At 34.8% G+C, this 20,378-nt stretch overlaps 1 protein-coding gene across 4 annotated transcripts in view; it reads left to right on the plus strand.

Annotated features, from left to right (window-relative positions):
- LOC114031861 (protein SSXT) overlaps positions 1 to 20,378 on the plus strand; it is a 94,820-nt gene that overhangs the window by 14,486 nt on the left and 59,956 nt on the right. For all 4 annotated transcript variants that reach the window (XM_027847037.1, XM_027847039.1, XM_027847041.1 and 1 more), the window contains one exon: positions 652 to 736. In XM_027847037.1, the coding sequence (XP_027702838.1) occupies positions 652 to 736 (85 nt within the window). The remainder of the gene's footprint in view (positions 1 to 651; positions 737 to 20,378) is intronic.

A 20,378-nucleotide genomic window follows, 5' to 3' on the forward strand; every position in this document is an offset into this window, starting at 1 on the left:
GAATGAATCAAATGTATCAAGTTAATGACATAAGTGAAATTGTGGGGGGAGTGCTTAATCAGTAAACTAAATTAGTGAGCTTTAAAATTTTTTTTAACACTTTGTAGCATGGGTAAGCACTATCTTTCTGTGTTGTTACTATATAATATTGCATTTATTGATGTAAGACTAAACTAACAGATAGTGATTCCAATTTATTTTGTCTGCTAAGTCCCAATGGATTTGCTGATTACAAAGGGCCTAGATCTTTGGCAGTTTCTTTATTTGTGAGAAGAGATTATGCAGTTTTATTATGCTTTCTTGCATTTTAGTAAAATCTTGGATTTATATTTGGGTTTCATATTTCTTTGTGATCTGAAAATGATTCAGTGAAGTGAAACTTAATTTTCACTCCAGTTCTCTTTTATTGGTTCCTATGGAAATCAGTTATTACAGTGAAGTATGCATGGATAAAATATATTTTTCATACTTATTTTGCATAAAAGTTTGAAAAAATTCTTTTGGGATTCCATTGCTTTTTTGATATTTGAATTATAACCTTTATGTATAATTCTTGACTTGATTATAATACATTGTTTATATATCTAAGTAAATGGAAAACAATTTCAGCTTTTAATTTTGGTATTTGGTTTATTTTATTTTTTTTAATAGGTATCAACAGATGTTACATACAAATTTGGTTTATCTTGCTACAATAGCAGACTCCAATCAAAATATGCAGTCTCTCTTACCAGCAGTAAGTACCTCTTCTGTGGTTTAAATTAGGCAGTATTCACAAATGGTTTTGTCTTACTTTTGAAACAGTAAATTATAAGGGAGTCAGCATATTAAATGTATTTGCTTTTCCATCTAAAGTGGAAATCTTATTTTTTGTTAGTGGCTAGATTTAGGGAATAATCAGGTAATCCATTTGAGTACTTTCCTTTTCCTTATCATTTCCCAACTCCCTTTCTTCTCCAGATGTATAGCATTTCTTTAACTGGGAAACTAAATCCTGAATTTAGCATATCTTTTAGTGGAAAGACCATTTGAATGTTTAAAGTGGAACATTTTTTATTATTCCATTTCTATAGAAATCTACTTGATAGATTGACCCAAAGAGGGTAAAGGAGAGTTGATACTGTAGCACTTTAATTAAACTTTAAGCAGGGGAGATGTAAAACTTGGAAACAATAGTTGTTTTTGCAACCTTTGAAGACTCACTGGAGTCATGTGAGGCTGAGTCAATCTAAGCCTGGTTTTTAAAGGCTTTTTTTTTTTATGCTTTACAGAATGCTGTTCTGATATTTTAAAAACCTGCTATACAGTAGATTACATAGTATTTTTCATCCTCAGTAGGAACCTCATTCATCTCAATTATGTGTTACAGTAGATAGCAAATCACTTAACCTCTGTAAGCCTTAGTTTTCTCATCTGTAAAATGGGTATGATAATAGCACCATTGAGATAACATGTAAAAAGCTTTGTAAACCTTAAAGTGCTCTATGAATGCTATGATGATGATGATGATGCTGTTGAGCTAGAATAGTTATAAAAAGTATTTACACTTCATATTTCAATGGACCTCTTATTTTATCACTGTTGGGTACTCTTTCTAATGGTGCAGATTAGATACATCCATTCCTTCTTATCCTGTGAGACTGTTGTCCATGTCTTCTGATAAATCTTTGCTCATTGGGGGTTGGTAAGGGGAAGAATCTATCCTGAGGGACCTTTCAGGTCTCTTAACATTTCCTGTTTACCAGTGCAGCATGTCGACTATCTATCTGCTGCGTATTTCTTGTCATTGTTTTATTACTGACCAACTGCTCTTTTATGGTGGTGGCTGCTAAATTGTATATCATTCTGACTGTGGTTCTTTGGCATTTGAATTCTTTCTTTCTGGCTGCTTACAGTGTCTTTTCTTTGGCCTGGAAGCTCTGGATTTTGGCTATAATGTTTCTAGGAGTTTTCATTTTAGGATGTCTTCCAGGAGGTGTCTGATAAGATTCTTTCTCTTTCCACTTTGCCCTCCAGTTCTAAGAGATCTAGGCAATTTTCTTTTAAGGTTTCTTGAAATATGTGAAGGTTCTTTTATGGTCATGGTGTTCAGATGATCCAGTGCTTCTTCAACTTTTTTCCTCTTCCATCTGCTTACAGGTTAGTTGTTTTTCCTTTGATATACATTACTTTTTTTCCTCCTTTTTTTCCTGTCTTTTGACTTTGTTTTAGTATTTTTTGTTAGCTTACGGAGTTATTGGCTTCTGTTAGGTCCATTCTTATTTTTAGGGAGTTTGTTGCTTGGGCTAGGGTTTGTACCTCTTATGGCAAGCTGTTAATTCTCTTTCCAATTTTTTTCTTCCATAACTCTTATTTCTTTTTCATTTTTTTCCTCAAATGCTTTTATTTCATTTATAATAAACATTAAAATTTTTTTTTTTTTTGAAATCTTGCTTTATCTCTTTCAGGAATTGTAGTTGAGTTAAATTTATGCTAAATCTGTTTTCCTTTGAGGTTTTGCTTGTAGATGTTTTGGAGTAATTTTTTTTTCTTCTGGGTTTGTGTTTTAAACATCCATGTCATCCTAATAGCTTTTTATGGCGGGATTCTTTGGTGTTTACTTATTCTTCCAACCTCCTTCCTGACTTTAGACTTGATGTTAAGGCATGCTCTGCATGCTTATGGAGGGAAGACCTGGTGTAGTTCTGTTGCTGCTTTCTCGGGATGTTGAGTGTTATATTATTCCAATCCCTCAGGGATAGCTCAGATTGGGAACTAGCAAGCTTTCAGAGTCCCTAAAGCAGTCTGATCCCAGGACACGTCTGATTGTTGCTCTTCCCTTATCTGACCTGTGTAAGTTCTTGACCTGGGTTTGGATCTGAGTAAGAGTAGATGCTGCTGGATTTACACCCTCTCAGCCAGCTAGAAAACTCAGCTGGTTCAGAGTAGCAGCACTATAGGCTCCCCACTGCTCTGGGATTTCTGCCCTGGTTATTCCTCTGCAGGCTTCAGATTATGTTAGAAATTGAGACTCTGTTTTGCCTCTGGGGTCTGAGCTGTAATGCTGCTGCACACGTAAGAACTTGCTCCTTTCTAGGTACACTGCCCAGGGTCTTTGAGAGCGCCTTACTTCCATCTCCGTCCTCCCCAGGTCTGAAAATAGATAATGGGTGACAAAGCTGCCAGTTGGCATTTATTAGTAAACCCTGCTTGATGTTACAGTGCCCCTGCAGTTCTCTTCCATAGCATTCATTTCTATTACTACGTAATTTTAAAATTCTTTAAAAATTCTTACATTATTTCTTCTAGGAATTCTAATTGTTCTTGTGGGTAAGCTATTTTGGGATTATTCTCTTCTTCTGGTTTTGTGTCTTGGTCGTTTCTGGCTTTGTAACAATTCTTTATTTTTTGTTCACTCATTTTTCATATTGAGGCCTCTACCCTGAAGGTCCTTCTTCAGTTGCTTTCCCTCTTTCTTGGGGTCAGACTGAGTTAGTGTCCTTTCTTTTGACTTATAATCACCATGGTTTCCCCCTCCTTGAGTTGGAGCTCCTTTCTTTGGGATGGGGAGAGAGAGAGAAAGGAGAGGAGGTCTTTTCTATAATTTCTCATCACAGGCAGTCCCTCCCCTTCTTGGGGTTTTTATTTCCCTTTCTCTTGTCCTTTTCCTTTTTCAGTGCCCCTTTCATCTCCCCCATTTTTTCCCTCTTTGATTTGAGGCTTTAAACATTTTTTTTCCTTCATTGGGAGAAATCTTTCACTTTGATCTCTCTGGATTTCTTACTGCTGAGGCTTTTTTCTTGGGAGTTTCCCTTCCCTCAGGCTTTCACTTTCATCTTCAACCCTCAGGGGATTTCGTTGCCCTGACTTTTTTTCTTGCTGGAAGCCTTTCACTTATACTTTCAGTTTTGCCCCTCAGGGGATCTGACTCTTAACTGCCATTGGCCCTAGGGGTTGTGTCTAGATCACTTATTTAGAGTTGTGTGGTTTATTGGTGTGGGGATGTTGAGTATAGTTTCCTTCTCCTTAGCCATCTTAACGTCTGTTCATTCCCAGTCCTAATTGTTATGAAATTTTTCTGGGCCGCTAGGTTACACAGTGGATAGCTTAACAGGCCTGAAATCAGAAAGATTCTTCTTCCTGAGTTCAAATGTGGCCTCATACTTTTAATAGCTGTGTGACCCTGGGCAAGTCACTTAACCTTATTTGCCTCAGTTTCCTCATCTATAAAAATGAGCTGGAGAAGGAAATGGCAAATTACTTCAGTATCTTTGCCAAGAAAACCCCAAATGGGGTCACAGAGAGTTAGACATGACTGAAACAATTCAACAACAACAATATTTTATGTTATATGACATGACTGAACAACAAATTTGCCTTTTTGCAACTGCCAGTCATTACTCTTGGTTTTGCCCTCTGTGGCTAAAGAGAAAAAAATCTAATCCTTTCTCCACAAGAGAGCCCTTTAGATACTTGAAGAAAACTTATCATATTCCTTTTAAATATCTCTGATTCTTTCATATTTGATACTTCATGTGCTTAAGGCCTTTCTTTCACTATCCTGGTTTTCCTTGAATACCATAGCTTATCATTGACTTATTTAAACTGTGGTTCTACAAACTGAACAAAAGTACTGCAGATGAGGTCCAAGGATGGCAAAGTACATTGGTACTATCACCTCCTTATTTCTGGAAGCTGTGTTTCTCTTAATGCACTCTAAGATTACATTATCTTTTTGGGTTGCCAAAAAGATTGATTTGTGGGTACTGATTAGTGAGTTCGTAGTTCGCTAAAATCTCCTTATCTTTTCCAAACAAACTGCTGCCTAGCCATATCTCCCTGTCTTAGTACTTATGAAGTTGATTCCTTGTACCTATGTGTAAGACTTTGCATTTATCCCTACTGAATTTCATCTTACTAGATTCATTCTAGTGATCCAGTCTGTCAAAATCTTTTTGGATCCTGACTTTGTCATCTAGTATATCATCTATCCCTCCTAGTTTTGTTGTATATATGAATTTGATGAGCATGCTAGCTATTCCTTTTGCCAAGTCTTTGATAAAAATGTTGAACAACACTAATTTTATTGTGTCTTGAAAAACACGTTGTAAAGAGTGAGATAGGATCCTTCTCAGGGGTAGGTAATCCATCTTTCAGCCTGGACTCATACCAAGTCAGCAAATGTTTTTGATTGTATAAACATTCTAATAGGTATTGTGGGAGGATAAGGAAGTAAGACACTTCGTTCTTGCTCTTAAGGGCCTTACCATTTAGTTGGGCATACAAGATGTAAACATATGAAAAGTTACATAACAAGTAAGAAATAACACTTCATGGCAGTGATAGGACATGTTATATGGAGTATAGGACTAATTGTTAAATGAATAATACACATTAGGGGTAATATAAATTAAGAGAATGATAAGATCTTTTATGGAGAGGTTTGGAGATGTTATATGCAGTATAGGACTAATTGCTAAATGAATAATACAGATTACGGGTAATATAAATTAAGAGAATGATAAGATCTTTTATGGAGAGTTTGGGTTTTATCAGTAGTCTGGAAAGCTGCCCAGTATTTTGATAGTCGTGGAGAGCATTTCAGGAGGAATATGATAATGTTGTAGTAAAATAGGTTGCATATGTGTCACTGCTACACAGGTTCTAGAAGAAACTAGATATATCAGAATGAGGTACAGTTTTATTTCTAAACCTACCATAGGATTATAAACTTTCCAGATTTCATCTGAAGACTTATTGGGGGAGATTTTAGCCACAATCAATAAATATTTTTATGATGTTGATCATGTTGTTAAATATTTCTTAAGCTCCCTTTGTGGGCTGGAAGGAAATTTAGAGGTCATCTAATCCAACCCCCTCATTTACAAAGAGGAAGCTGAGACCCAGAGAGGCAAGGAAGAAGGAAGAGTTAAAGAAAATGTCAAGTTTTCACATATGGGAAGCTGGGTAAGTAGTAGTACCATTGACAGAAAGATGTAACTTCAGAAGAAGGAATAGATTTTGGGGAAAAGACAGTAAATTCAGTTTTGAAGGCAGCTAGGAGAGATAGTGGATAGCATAATGGATAGCCTAGAGTAGGAGAGACCTTAGTTCAGATCCACACTCAGATATTTACTAGCTATGTGACCTTGGGCAAGCCACGTAACCTCTGTTTGCCTTAAGTTTTCTCAGCTGTAAAAAGGGGATAATAATAGCACCCACCTCGCAGGTTTGTTGTGAGGATCAAATGGCACAGTGTCAGGTGCATCATAGGCACTATACAAATGTCTGTTCCCCTTTAAGCTAGTAGTTGGCAAAGGTTGTACTTGCACTTGGATCTTTGGATTCAAATTAAATACTCAATCCACTCTGCTCTCCTGTTTTCCCAGAAGAAACAGTTGGATTGGAGCTGAACTGGGAAGACAAGCTAGTTTGGGGAATAGGAGAACAGTTGAATTTGTAAGGTACATAGACAACTTCACGTTGTACACTTTAGGGAGAATACAGTGATTGATGATAACAAATGATAACTCTGGGTCTTGATCAAGAATTACAATTTTTTTTTAGCATGACTTCATTAAAACATTCTAAAAATTATTCGTTAAAGAAAATCCCTTCAATTTATTTGTTTCATTTTAGCTATATTGATTTTAAAAGTTAATGATTAACATTTTAATTAAACTTCTTATTTTCCTCATGTTTTTAATTACATAAAAAAAAAAACTAAACTTACCCATATGGAATAATATAGAATGCTAAGAACTAAGCAAAAATAAGCCTCTTGTTGCTAAAATAGATACCATGAATACCAGGCACTAGAAACTCATGTACTCTAAGGAGAGACTCTAAGGTCCATAACATTGAATTTATTTTATTTTACACAAATTTCTAATAAATTTCTGGATTCTTAGTGAACAGATTTGAGGTTGTAAATCAGAAGAGGGGGAAAGGACTGTACAATGAGAATAGTCATCCATATTTATAGAGTGGTTTCAGATGTCTAAATCATTTTACATTTGTTATTTCACTTGTTCCTCACAGCAACACTGTGAGGTAAGTGTTAATACTAGTCCCATTTTACAAAGGAGAAACATGATTTAGACAGGTTAAGTAGTTTCTCAGGGTCACACAGCTTGTACATGTCTGAGACAGGTTTCAAACTCTAGTCTTCATGATTCTGGAGTCCAGCACTCCATTGATTATGCTGTGTTAATCCCTCCAAATAATAGCAAAATAAGAGAGAGAAAAATAAGACTTTAAAAAATACAATGGTTGGGCTCACAGAATTAAGAAGCAAACCTCTTTAATAAGCCTCACTAGGCACTATATTACAAACTCTTAAGTACATCAAAATTCCATGATTGATCTAGATAGTAACAGTTTTAGTAAAATATGAAGTAAAATAATTGTTATTCCTAATGATATGACCCATAGTTATTAGATAAATTTTTTTGAATAATACTTTATTTTATCTCAATTACATGTAAAAACAATGTTTAACATTCATTTTTTAAAATTTTGAGTTCCAAAGTCTTTCCATCCCTGAATGGTAATCAGTTGGATATAGGTTATACATGTACATGTACATGCAAAACAGATTTCCATATTAGTTATGTTGTGAAAGAAAACAGACAAAAAAACCAAAGACAGTGAAAAATAGTATGCTTTGATTTGCATTCAGACTCCATCAGTTCTTTCTCTGGAGATGGATAGCATTTTCCGTCCTGAGTCCTTTGGAATTGCCTTGGATCATTGTGTTGCTGAGAATAGCTAAGTCTTTCACAGTTGATCATCATAACTATTTTGCTGTTACTGTGTTATAATGTTCTCCTGGTTCTCCTCACTTCACTCTGCATCAGTTCAAATAAGTCTTTCCAGGTTTTTCTGAAATCATCCTGCTTGTCATTTCTTATAGCACAATAGTATTCCATTACAGTCATACCACAGCTTGTTCAGCCATTCCCCAATTGATGGACTTCCCCTCAATTTCCAATTCTTTGCCCACCACAAAAAGAACTACTATAAATATTTTTGTACAAATAGGTCTCCCCCCCCCCCCTTTTTTTTGATATCTTTGGGATACAGACCTAGTAGTGGTATTGCTGGATCAAAGAGGTCACAGTTTTCTAGCCCTGTGCGCTTAGTTCCAAATTGCTCTCCAGAATGTTTGAATTAGTTCAGAACTATGCCATTGTGCATTAGTGTCTTCCCAACCATTTATTATTTTCCTTTTCTGTCATATTAGCCAATCTGATAGGTGTGAAGTGGTAGAGTTGTTTTAATCTACATTTCTCTAATCAGTAGTGATTTAGAGCATTTTTTCATGTGACTATAGATACCTTTGACTTCTTTGTCTGAAAAATGCTTGTTCATATCCATTGACCACTTACCAATTGGGGAATGACTTGTATTCTTATAAATTTGTCTCAGTTCTCTATATTTGGGAAGTGAGGCCTTTATCAGAGACACATCAAGATAAGCTTTAATTATGCCATATAGTTTGTTACAGAAGAAAACAAAGTATGTCATACAATTTAGAAACATTTTCATTTCTAGATAGTTAAAATAGTGGTTTTGTTGCTTAATGGGAAGAGATAAATGTTTACTAGCCAAAAAGCTGGGCTTTACACAATGACTTAATCCTCTATGATTCCAGGTAGACAAGGTTTTTATTCTGTGATATTTAATGGATCTATGATCTGATTCAAACCCATCCATTCATTTTTATCTAGTTTGAGTGTCATTTATGTCTTACATGATACCATCCTCCAGATAAGATCTGTTTAACACACTAAAGGCCTTCCTTTAGGCTTTTTAACACTTGTGGGGAACAATGTAACCCTCAGGATTTCTCTCTCACCACTTGTTCTTACTATGCAACCAGCTTATTTGTTTTTATCTGTCTGTGTATCTGGCATGATCTCTCACCCATCATTTCTTGTACTAGACTTACCATTATCATAGAAAGCTGCAGCCTAAGTCTCACATATGTGTCTCTAGTGCCCTTAGTACTCATGATTTTCATTCTTTGGGATTACGTTTCCTGATTTGTAGCTACAGCGATAATATTTGCATCTTATTTGATACTTAAGATAATTCTGTGACATGGAGACTTTCAACAGTATAATTATTTTTTTATAAATGAGGAAATTAAGGTTTAGAGAGTTTTAAGTGTCTTTTCTATGCTCAGAGAGCCAGTGTCAGAGGTAGGGTTTGACTCCTCATTCCTGACTTCCAAGTTCAACACGCTATCTTTCATGCTTTGATTTTTCTCATAGTCTTCATAAAGTTCACCAGGACAGTGTTGTTACTCAAAGACACAGTTTTTTCGAAATGTACTTCATATGGTTTTGGCTCATTTTCTATCTGTAGTGCTTATCAAAGATAGTCTTAAGTCATAGGACTGCTTATCCTTCTCATGTCATCATTAAACAATACACATTTTCCATAAATTTCAGTGGGTATTTACTTACTTATATCTGTTCTTGTGTTAGAGTGAAAGCTTTTTGCAAGTAGGGATTATTTTATTCATTATATTTGTATTCCCATTGCTTAAATGCTTGTTATTTGATTGACATATATGAACTAATGCAAAGTATATAGCAAGTGGAACCAAGAAAACAGGTTGCAAGAGTACAACAATGTAAATAAAATAAAAGAACAAAAAAACATGAAATGGAATACTAGGAATTATAATGACCAGGGTTGACCCAGCAAAAGAGCTGAAAAAAAGATAACTTCCTATCTTTACAGACAATGAAGCTATGGGTATGGAATATTACAGATGCTTTCAGACATGGTGATTTGATTGTTGATTTTGCTTCACTGCTTTTTGTTCTCTTACTGTTTTTGTACTTTGTTACAAGGAATGGTTTGCTGGAAAGGGGAAGGATACATTAAAAAATGAAGATAACATAAAAACAAAAGATTTTGACAAGATTTTTAAAATGAAAGAAAATTTAAAAAAAATACTCAATTGATACTGTTAGCAAGCACAGTCTGGAACATTAGCTACTACCAACTATATTACATGTCTAGTTTTTTGATTTCCATAAAATGCTTAGAAGAACCATCTACACATACGGTTTTTTTCATTTCTCTAAAATGTTTAGAAGAACACATCTACGTTTAGAAGAGTAATCTACACACATCAAAGTTAATGTATCCTTGATGAAAATATGAGAAGGAAACAGATTTTTATATACAGTTTTCTATAGCATGCCTCTTCATCATAAATCAGAATCAGAAGGTGTAGAGAATATAAAGATTGATAGATTTAAAAAGAACTTGATCTAGTAAAGCAAAACACTTTAAAAGCTCTCCTCCAACAAGATGTTTCTCATTTAGATGATAAGCCAATAAAAATAGATGAATAGATAGAATTGAGTAGATAGAATAGATAGAATTGAATTGATAGATACAATTACAGAGTTAACTTGATTATCCCTATCATGTGAGGGATAAGCAGTCTTGTGTTCTCCATTATTCTGGAGGATATTGCCTTGAAAAGTGCAAATGAAAAAGGGAGTAGCTATGATTGATATGGTCCTGCAGATGTTCTTGTGTGCAGGTGACACTACACTGGTTCTATCCAGTTCTAGAATACTATGAGAATTTTTCAAGAAGATCATGGTTGCTCAAAAATGATATCCTCAATAGTACACATGAAAAAATAGGTATGTGAGGTGGTAATGGCTGAACAATCAGTAAGCATTTATTAAGTGCCTGTTATGTGCCAGATCTTAGGGATATAAATACAATGAAGGAAGCATAATTTCTACTCACAAGGAGCCTTCATTCTAACGGGAGAGACAGCAAAGAGAGATATAAGGGTGTGTAGGTTAGATATAATGAGAATCAATGCAAATAAATATATAGTAGCTAAATACAGTGTAGTCTGAGGAGGACGCTAGAAATTGAGGGGATCAGGAAAGGAAAGACTTCACGAAGTAAGTAGTGTTTGAGTAGTATCTCAAAGGCAAAGAAGGGTTCTCTGAGGTAGAGTTGAGAAGGGAATTCATTACAGGCTTGGAGAACAGCCAATGCAAATACACAGAGATGGGAAATAGAGTATTGTGTATGTATTTGGATTGAGGGAGGGAGAGTAATGTCCAGTGATATTAGAATCATTGGGAAAGGCTTTAAAAGCTAAACAGAGGAGTTTAAATTTGATTCTAAAGCAGAGATTCTTAACCTTTTTTGTGTCATGGGTATTGACCCCTTTTGGCAGTCTGTTGAAGTCTTTGGAGTCCTCAGAATAATGTTTTTAAATGCAAATAAAATTCTTAGGGTCACAAAGGAAACCAGTTATATTGAAATAGTTAGCAAAATATGAAAAAAATTCATGGACTCCGTAAAAATCTATCCATAAATCCCTTAGGAGTCTGTTGACTATGGGTTAAGAGTCCCTGTTCTAAAGACAAGAGTAAACCACTAGAATTTTATTAAGTAGGAGAGGTCACATGGTTAGATTTGCACTTAAAGAAAATCACTTTAGATGTGGAGAGACTTGAGGCAGGAGGAACAATTAGGAGGCTTTTACAATAATCTAAGTGAGAAGTGATAAGGGCCTAAACTAAGGTGGCATCTGTGTGAGTTGAGAAGGAATTGTATACAAGTGATGGAGAGATGAAAATGGCACGATTTGGCTGCTGATTGTGTAAAGGAGAATAAGGAGTTGAGGATGATACTGAGGTTATGAAACAGAGAGAGTAGAAGGATTGGTGATGCTTTCAGTATAAATAGGGAAGTTTGGGAGATGAGTTTGTTTTGGGGAAAAGTTAACAAGTTCTGTTTTGACAGATGACTGTATAGATCTGGGAGAAATTGGCAGAAAAAGAGAAGAGAGTAAGAGAAGGCATAGGACAGAGGAACACTGACAAGGCGATGTGATCTGCACAATGAACCAACATAGGAAACTGAGACAAAGCAGTTAGTAGTAGAAGCAGGAAGGAGTGGTATCACAATTCCAGAGAGGAGAGAATATTGAAGAGGAGGGGGTAGTTGGAAGTGTCAAATGCAGTAGATAGATTGAGAGGAATTAGGACTGAGAAAAGACCATCAAATTTGACAAAATCGTGATACATGTAACATAAGACTGCTTCTGTGTGTCTAGTATCATGTAAAAGTAGCTTCAAATCATCTTCTACGGATAATGTGTTCATGGTAGCACAGAGTAACAGATACCTTTATGGAATAGTATGTGGTGATTACTAAGACTATATAGGGAATTAATCTAGATATATGTGTCCAAGAGCCATTCCCCAATAGATAAGTGATCAAAGCACATGATGATATATAGATAGAGCAAATACAAATACAAATAAAGGTGACAGTTCCTGCTCTCAGGGAGCTTACTAATTTAGTGGGGGAAGACAACCTATAAAGGGGAGCCATAAAATGGGGGGTGACATGTCATGGAGATGTCTGGAAAGTATAGTGTGCAGGGTTGGTCACCTCTCAGACCTTCTACGGGTAGAGTCCAAGGTTGGAGGAGAGGGGCATTAATAGATGGAGAGGAGGCAGCATGTAGATGGAACAGTTTCTAAAATAAAAGTTACAAACTTTTAACCATATGAAACGTTGCTCCAAATCACTCAAATAAGAAAAATGCAAATCAGAATAACTCTTGAGATTTCACCACATAACAGCAAAAACTGGTCAAGTTGACAAAAGATGAAACTAGTCAGTGTTGGAGGGGCTGTAGGAAGATAGTATGTTAACATACTCTTGGTAGAACTCTGAATTAATCTAACCATTCTGAAAAGCAATTTGGAATCATACTAAAATATCCAAAATGTTAACTGCCATCTCAGAGATTTATTACTTAGGACCCCTAGGAGGGTAGAGACAGACAGGTCTCTTATGTACCAAAATGTTCATAGCAGCCCATTTTGTGGTAGCGGAGAACTGGAAACACAGGTCCCTATCAATTGTAGAATGACTAAACAAATCATGGCATATGAAAGAATATTAATTACTGTGCCCCACCAAATGAATATGAGAATTTAGAAAAGCAGAAGATGACTTTTATGAATAAAGTAGGCTGAAATAGTATACACAGTGACTACAAAAAGGAAAAACTTTAAAAGAAAGAAAAATAGAATGAAACTGAATGCTGTATGATTATAATGATCAAGTTTTGCCCAGGAAAAGAGATGAGAAGTGCCTTGGTTGGTTACAGAGGTGGGTATCTATGGGTGTGGAATATTGTATATGTTGTAATTTATTAGTCAACATTAGTTAATGTATGCTAATTGCTGGGGTTACAGAGACAAAAGTGAAATTGTCCTTGCTATCACAGATTATGTACTTTTTTGGGGGGAAACAATAAATCATACATTCTTTAAAGGGAAGATTTACCAGGTAGGTGGGAAAGGTTATTTTTGGAAATGAATGTGATGAAAAAACAGAAAACTTCAATTAAAAAATCAAAAAACAAAGCAGACACAAATTATATTTTCTCAGTGACATAATTCAACATTATCATACACAAAATAGGAATTATAAAGCACAACTTACGTCACTGATGACTTTGTTAAGCACAAAATATGATGTTAATAGAATTTTTACATATTTTACTTAATAATGGAGATTGTTGTAAGTTTGAGGAAGACAAGATATTGAAATAATAGCTCATTTCTGTAGCTCTTTAAGGTTTACGAAGTGTTTTCCTCATAGTACCCAGGGAGGTTGGAAGTATAAATATTATTTCTTTTTACAGATCAGGGATTGAGGCCAAGAGAGGTGAAGTGATTTGCCCAAAATCATACAGAGAATAATGAATGTTGTTGCTGAGATTCAAACTCATATTTCCTAAATCCAAATCCAATACATGGTCTTTCCACTATGCCATGATGTTGGGTGAGATATTAATTAATTGTGGGAAAGTTGATGTTATTCTGATCCATCCTATTTTAAGAAATTTAAAATGCCATTTTTTTGGGAAATACTGCTTCTTTTGAAAACATGTTGTTTCAAAAGAAGAAAAACTTAGGTTAAAAGTAGTATTTTTGCAATGTATTTAATTTCTAAAAAAATTATTTATGCTTTTTTTATACTACAGTTATTCTGTTTTAACCCCCATTAAAATTTCCCCTGTAGCAAAGAAAAGAAGGTAAATAAAACCAGCCAACAAAGCAATTGCATCTGACAGACTGCAACATTACGTTCCAGTAGTTCCTCCTTTTTCTCCTCCTGAGGGAAATTGAGTAGGTTTCATCATTTCTTCTCTGGGACCAAGATCAGCTATGATTAATCCAAGTTCAGTTGCCTTTCAGCGTTGTATTCCTTTGCCTTGTGTCTATTATTCTCCTGGTCACAGTTATATTACTTCCCGAGTGGTGCTGATAGAGTCATTCCTGTATCACCTGTCTGCATATAGCCAGACTATCAATGACTTTGAGCAAAGACCAAAATTAGTATAATTGGATACCTCCTTGTATTGTTGTTTGGTTGTTCAGTTGTGTCCAACTCTTCGTAACTCCATAGTCCATAGCTTGCTAGGCTCTTCTAACATCCAGCATCTCCTGAAGTCTTTCCAAGCTCATGTTTGTTGAACATATTGGATATGTTCTGACCTGAAGCTCATCTTCCAATGTCATATATTTAGCATTTTAATACTATCTGTGAGGTTTTCTTGGCAAAGATGTTAGAGAGGTTTGTCATTTCCTTCTCTAGTGGATCACCTTTTGTAAGGACTTTCCACTATGCTTGTCTGTTTTGGGTAACCCTTTAAGGCACAGTTCATGTTTCATTGAGCGGATTTCATTATATGTTAGGTCTAATTGGACAGCTTTTCCTGTAATTTCTTTAGTACCATTTCTCTCCTCATAAGGACATACAGGATTGTGATGTGAGTGTACCGTCCTTGAATATGAGAAGCCTGTTTTAAAAATCTTTGCCGATCTTTTCCATTTTTCTTATGTTTGTTGTTCTTTGATTTTCATACTTAAATGACTGTGGGATGATTTTGCTTAGTTGACTCTGGCCAAGCTTTCTTCAGATTGCTTTTTTACCCTCCATTGCTTCCTTGTTTAATGAAATGTTAATTGATTGTGATCTTTCGTCTACTTAGGTGTTACAGATAAGCATGTATTCTTAACAAGTGTTGCCATTGTCTACCATCTCAGCATTATGCAAGTAACTCCAGTCTTTGCACACTAAAGTCCTTTTTAAGATTCTTTTGGTCTCCTTATTATGTCAATTGATTTATATAACTTAAGTTTCTTTTTGAAATTATTAGTAATTGGTGTTATCTCCTTTTTCTATTACCCATTTTTCATTATCAATTACTTTTTGTTTCAATGGAATGTCACATCTTTTTCTGTTTATTATCTTGCAACAGACTTTATACTAATTTTGGTCTTTGCTTGAAGTCATTGATAGTCTGGCTATATGCAGACAGGTGATACAGTAATGACTCTATCAGCAACAAATGTTTTACTGTGTGTTAAAATATAATCAGTTTCATTTTTTAATAATGTTATTTGGTCCTCACTATGTCTATTGTTTATTTTTTTTAATTGAAGAAGGTATTCATGATGTAGAAGTGTGAGGTATTTCTGTAGTTTATAGTTATTAGCCTCGCATTCCTTGTTCTTGACCCAGATTTTATAATATATTTTTTCTCCATATTCACTCATTTCCACTTTTGCACCGAAGTAACTAAACATCAAGGTATTTGTTAACTTAAATTGGAGGGTCTTACTGATTTCTCTGTAGAATTTTCTAACTCTTCATCCTCTACAGTTAATCTTGGCCACAGTTTTTTCTAACTCTTCATCCTCTACAGTTAATCTTGGCCTCAGTTAATGAGCCGCAGTTATTTTCATAGTGTTCTTTGCAAATACTTAAAATGAGCATTGCAATATGAGATCCAAATAAATGCATGGAATATTTTTTTTTAACTTTGGAGTGTGTGATAAAACTACCATTTTTTTTTAAACTTTAATCTTTTTGGCTTATTCCAAAGAATACTTATGAACCATCCTTCCATTTAACTGCAGTTTTCTTCTTTTGGTTTCTTGTATAGTGAGAAGTTCAAGATTGGTCAGATTCACTTTCTTTCAAAATAATTTTTTAAAAACTGTAAACTTAGACGTCTGATAAGTGAGCATTTCCATATAAAAAGTAGAACAGAAAGATTGTATGTGAAACTGCGAATCTGTTATGCACAGCTTGCTTTTTGCTTTTTAAGCATAGAATAAATTCAACAAGCTTTTGATGCTGTTTGCTTGTCTATATTTCCTTCTAGCTTTCCTTCTCTGTTATGCATTTTAAAAATTAAATTTCTTCTGAACTCACATGAGTATTTCCCATATATGTAGAATAGAAAAAGAAGATTGAAATTACAAATCTTTATTATATCCCCTGCTTCCCTTATTATGCTTCACCTTGAGTGGAAAAAATCTGGGTGCCCTTGCTGGGGGAGATAAGTTTTCCCCCAAGGAGCTTATAGTTCTGTAGAGGTGTGATTTATTAGTACAGATAACTAGAACACCCAATATTATAGACAGAATAAGTAAGAGATGTGGGGCAGGAAAATGATCCATTACTGTCTGGGGGAAGGGGTGGGGGCAGAATCTGAGATTTATATATATAGGTGTATATATATATTATGTGTATATTTATCTATATCTTGCTTTTCTTTTTAAATATAATAAATTAAATATGTAACTTTTGAAGCTGCCCTGCCTAAGATTCTTTCTAGCCTTCCTTCTGTTGTTTTCTGTACATTGAGAAGATTTGCTTTAATGATCTTCTTTTTGATACTGGATCCTTATACTTCCCTCTCCTTCCTACCCACTCTATAACTGAAAAAAAGAAGGAAAAATGAAACTATTCTGAACAAACATGCACAGTCAAGCAAAATAAATTCCTACATTACCTGCATCTTAACAGCTTATTCTGCATCTTCTGTTGTTTACCTTTCTGTCAGGAGGTAGGAACATACTTCATTATTGGTCCTCTGGAAATGTAACTGGTCATTTACATTGAGCGGTCTTTCACAGGTTTTTTTTTCTGTATGTTGTTCTGTATGTTGTTATTCCTTTTTGCTTACTTCACTCTGCATCAGTTCATATAAATCTTCCCAGATTTCTTTCTTTGAAATTGTCCCTTCTGTTATGGCACAATCATGTTCTATTATATTCATATATCACAACTTCTTCAACCATACCCTAGTTAATGAACACCTTACTTTCCAGTTCTTTGTCGTAACAAAAAGAGCTTCTATAAATATTCTTGTATGTATGGCTTCACTACCTAATCTTTTTTTGGGCCATCGATCTACTAGTGGTACCACCGGGCTCAAGGTTATGTACAGTAAAGTGACTTTTTGAGTATAGTTCAAGATTGCTTTCCAAAAGAGTTGCACCAATTCACAGCTCCATATTAGTGTTCATGTTTTCCCACTGCCCTTTTAACAATTGTGATTTTCCTTTTTGGTCTTCTTGCCAATCTATTGGATGTCAGGAAGACCTTCAAAGTTATTTTAATTTGCATTTCCCTAAATATTAGTGATTTGGAACATTTTTTTAATATGATTGGTCATATCTTAGATTTCCTTTTTTTGGCAAACTGCATGTTCATATTCTCTGACCATTTAACTTTAGGGGAATGGATCTCATTCTTATAAATTTGAATCAGTTCTTTTAGTATCTTGGAAATGAGCCCTTTATCACAGAAACTTACTGCAAAGATTTTTTTCCCCCAATTGATTATTTCCCTTCTAATTTTAACTACATTGGTTTTGATTGTGCAAAAACTTTTAAATTTTATGTAGTCAGAGTTGTCTTTAACTCTTCTATTCCTTGTTTGGTTAGTCTTCTCTTTGGTTAATTCTCTTTTATTTGCAAAAAATATTACCTTCCTTTGTTGCTCCAGTTTATCTATGATGATTTTTTATTTCTAAGTCTCGTATCCATTTGAAACTTGACTTAGTATATGGTGTGAGATATTAAGTCTAATCCTAATTTCTGTCAGTCTTCCTTATCAATTTTCTCAGCAATTTTCCTCAAATAGTGAGTACTTACTACAGGCTTTTGTTGTTGTTGTTGTTGCTCATGGTGTGAAATCATTTCATTTGTATTAGACCCTTCATGACTCCATTTGGAGTTTTCCTGGCAAAGATACTGAAGTAGTTTGTCATGTCTTTCTCTAGCTCATTTTACAGATGAGGAAACTGTGGCAGACAGTGTAAGTGACTTGCGTGAGGTCACGCAATAAGTGTCTGAGGCCGCATTTGAACTCATGTCTACCTGACTGCATTCCTAGCACTCTGTTCACTGCACCACCTAGCCGCTTAGACTTATCTAAGTGGTTGAGGTCTTTGGGTTTATTATATATTGCATACCTGTTCTGTTTCACTGATTGCCTTTTGTAGTTTTTAACTAGTACCGAATAGTTTTGATGACTGTTGCTTTGTAGTATTGTTGAAAATCTGGAGTTGGTAGACCCTCTTCCTTCCTACTTTTTTTTCTCTCATGACCTTTCATTTTTTTCAGCTGAATTTTTTTAATTTTCTAGTTCTAAAAGTAATTTAAATAGTTTTATTGATATGGCGCTGAGTAAATGAATAAATTGGTATTGCCATTTTAAATTCTCCTGGCATTTCCCAAAGATGAGCAGTTGATATCTTCCTAACTAATTTTGTCCATCTTGATTTCTGTAAAGAGCATTTTATAGTTGTATTCATATAATTTCTGTGTGTGCCTTGGTGGATAGACTCTCAAATGTTTATATATCCTGAAATTATTTAGAATGGAATTTCTCTTTCTGGGTTTTGTTGGTAATATTTAGAAGCATTGATTATGTGGGTTTATTTTATCTTTTGTTAACTTTGCTGAAGTTATTGTTTTAGTTAAATTTTAGTTGGTCCTCTAGGATTGTCTATTTAGAATATCATAGCATCTGCAGAAAGTGATAATTTTGTTTCTTATTATGATTTACTTTCTCTAATAGGATGTCCACTTATTGAATGTTGGGCAAGGATCTCACATTTGGATTACTAACAGCCAAATCAGAGTTTCAAAATGGCTTGAAGACTTACTTTTAGCACCCTCTGCCCTCTTTTCTGCCATTTCTACCACTCAGTGCAGAAGAGAGATGGGCCCACATAGGCCTGTCATCAGAAAAAAAAAAAAAAAGACCCACAGCCTATAGTTTAGGGTATAAATGAGATAAAAGCTTTATTCATATGTTATTATAAGCCATGACAAGAACTCTGATCCTTGGTTTCCTTTGTAAGCTAAGTGTGCTCTCAGTACATGTCATTTCTTACCAGTATCTGTAGAATAAAATGAAGAGTTTAAAAAAAAAAAAGGCAAATACAGTTAATCCAGATTACAAATTTTTCATGGTTGGCCTTGGAAGACACATAGGCTATTTCCATTCTTTCGAATAAAGAAAATAATGTACTTCTAATTATTTGTTGGCCTTGGGGGCACGAAGAGGGCAATTTTATTTTTTTCTTTGCTTATCCTTGCAGAAGAACTGGGGTGAAAGTAATATCCAAATATAGAGAAATGGGCATGAGTGCTTGTTTACACCAACAGAAACTAGTTTAAAGATGGAGTCACTCATGTTTAGAGAGTGCAACTACTGAGGACCTCTCCTCCATCCCCCAGGAGTGAGGAAGGTTTTTCTTTCTTTCTTTGTTTCAAGGGTTGTCATGACCAAAGAGTCATCACCAAGTGGTCCGTCTACAGATAATGTGCTTCTTCATATTTTGCTGTTTAGAAAGCAGATACCATCTGTTCCTAAGACTGATAATATTTGAGTGTTTCCAGCTTTGTAGATCTTGCCAGAGCTTATGCTGTGCTGTATAGCCTTCAAGAACCGGACTAACTTCCATGACCTAATGAAGTATCAAAAGTAAGACTTTGTGTCATTTTAAACCTACAGCATAAAGTAATTCCAGGCAATCTCTTATCCAGTACTGACCAGGCACATTTCTACCTTGCTCTTAATATCAGACATGTTTAGGATGCTGTGGATGTGGTTGCATAGATAATAGATGTTAAATGTTTATTGAATGAATGAACTATTATTGAAATATGAGAAAACAAGAAAATGTGAAAATTGTGAAAACTTGACCTATTATTGTATTAAATGTTATAGTTTATAAAGTTTGAATTATTTTCAACTTTAAAAATCTATATTTTATGTTTTTGTTTCAAGTTCAGGGTTAGAAGATTCCTGTAATGACATTTTCAATTTTATTCTAGAAGAACATAAAACTAATATGAAATAAGGATTTTCCTGTTCTTACATCTTACATTGTTTTTGGGTCCCTGAAGTGCAATTTTCTGTGATGCCATACTTCTGACTCTGTTAGATGCCCTCCAAAGCCTTCAGCTGGCAATTTTTATATCCGCATGGATAGTCTTCAGTATAAA

This window comes from Vombatus ursinus, unplaced genomic scaffold (assembly GCF_900497805.2).
Source record: "Vombatus ursinus unplaced genomic scaffold, bare-nosed wombat genome assembly UNPS02015255.1, whole genome shotgun sequence".
NCBI lineage: Eukaryota > Metazoa > Chordata > Mammalia > Diprotodontia > Vombatidae > Vombatus > Vombatus ursinus.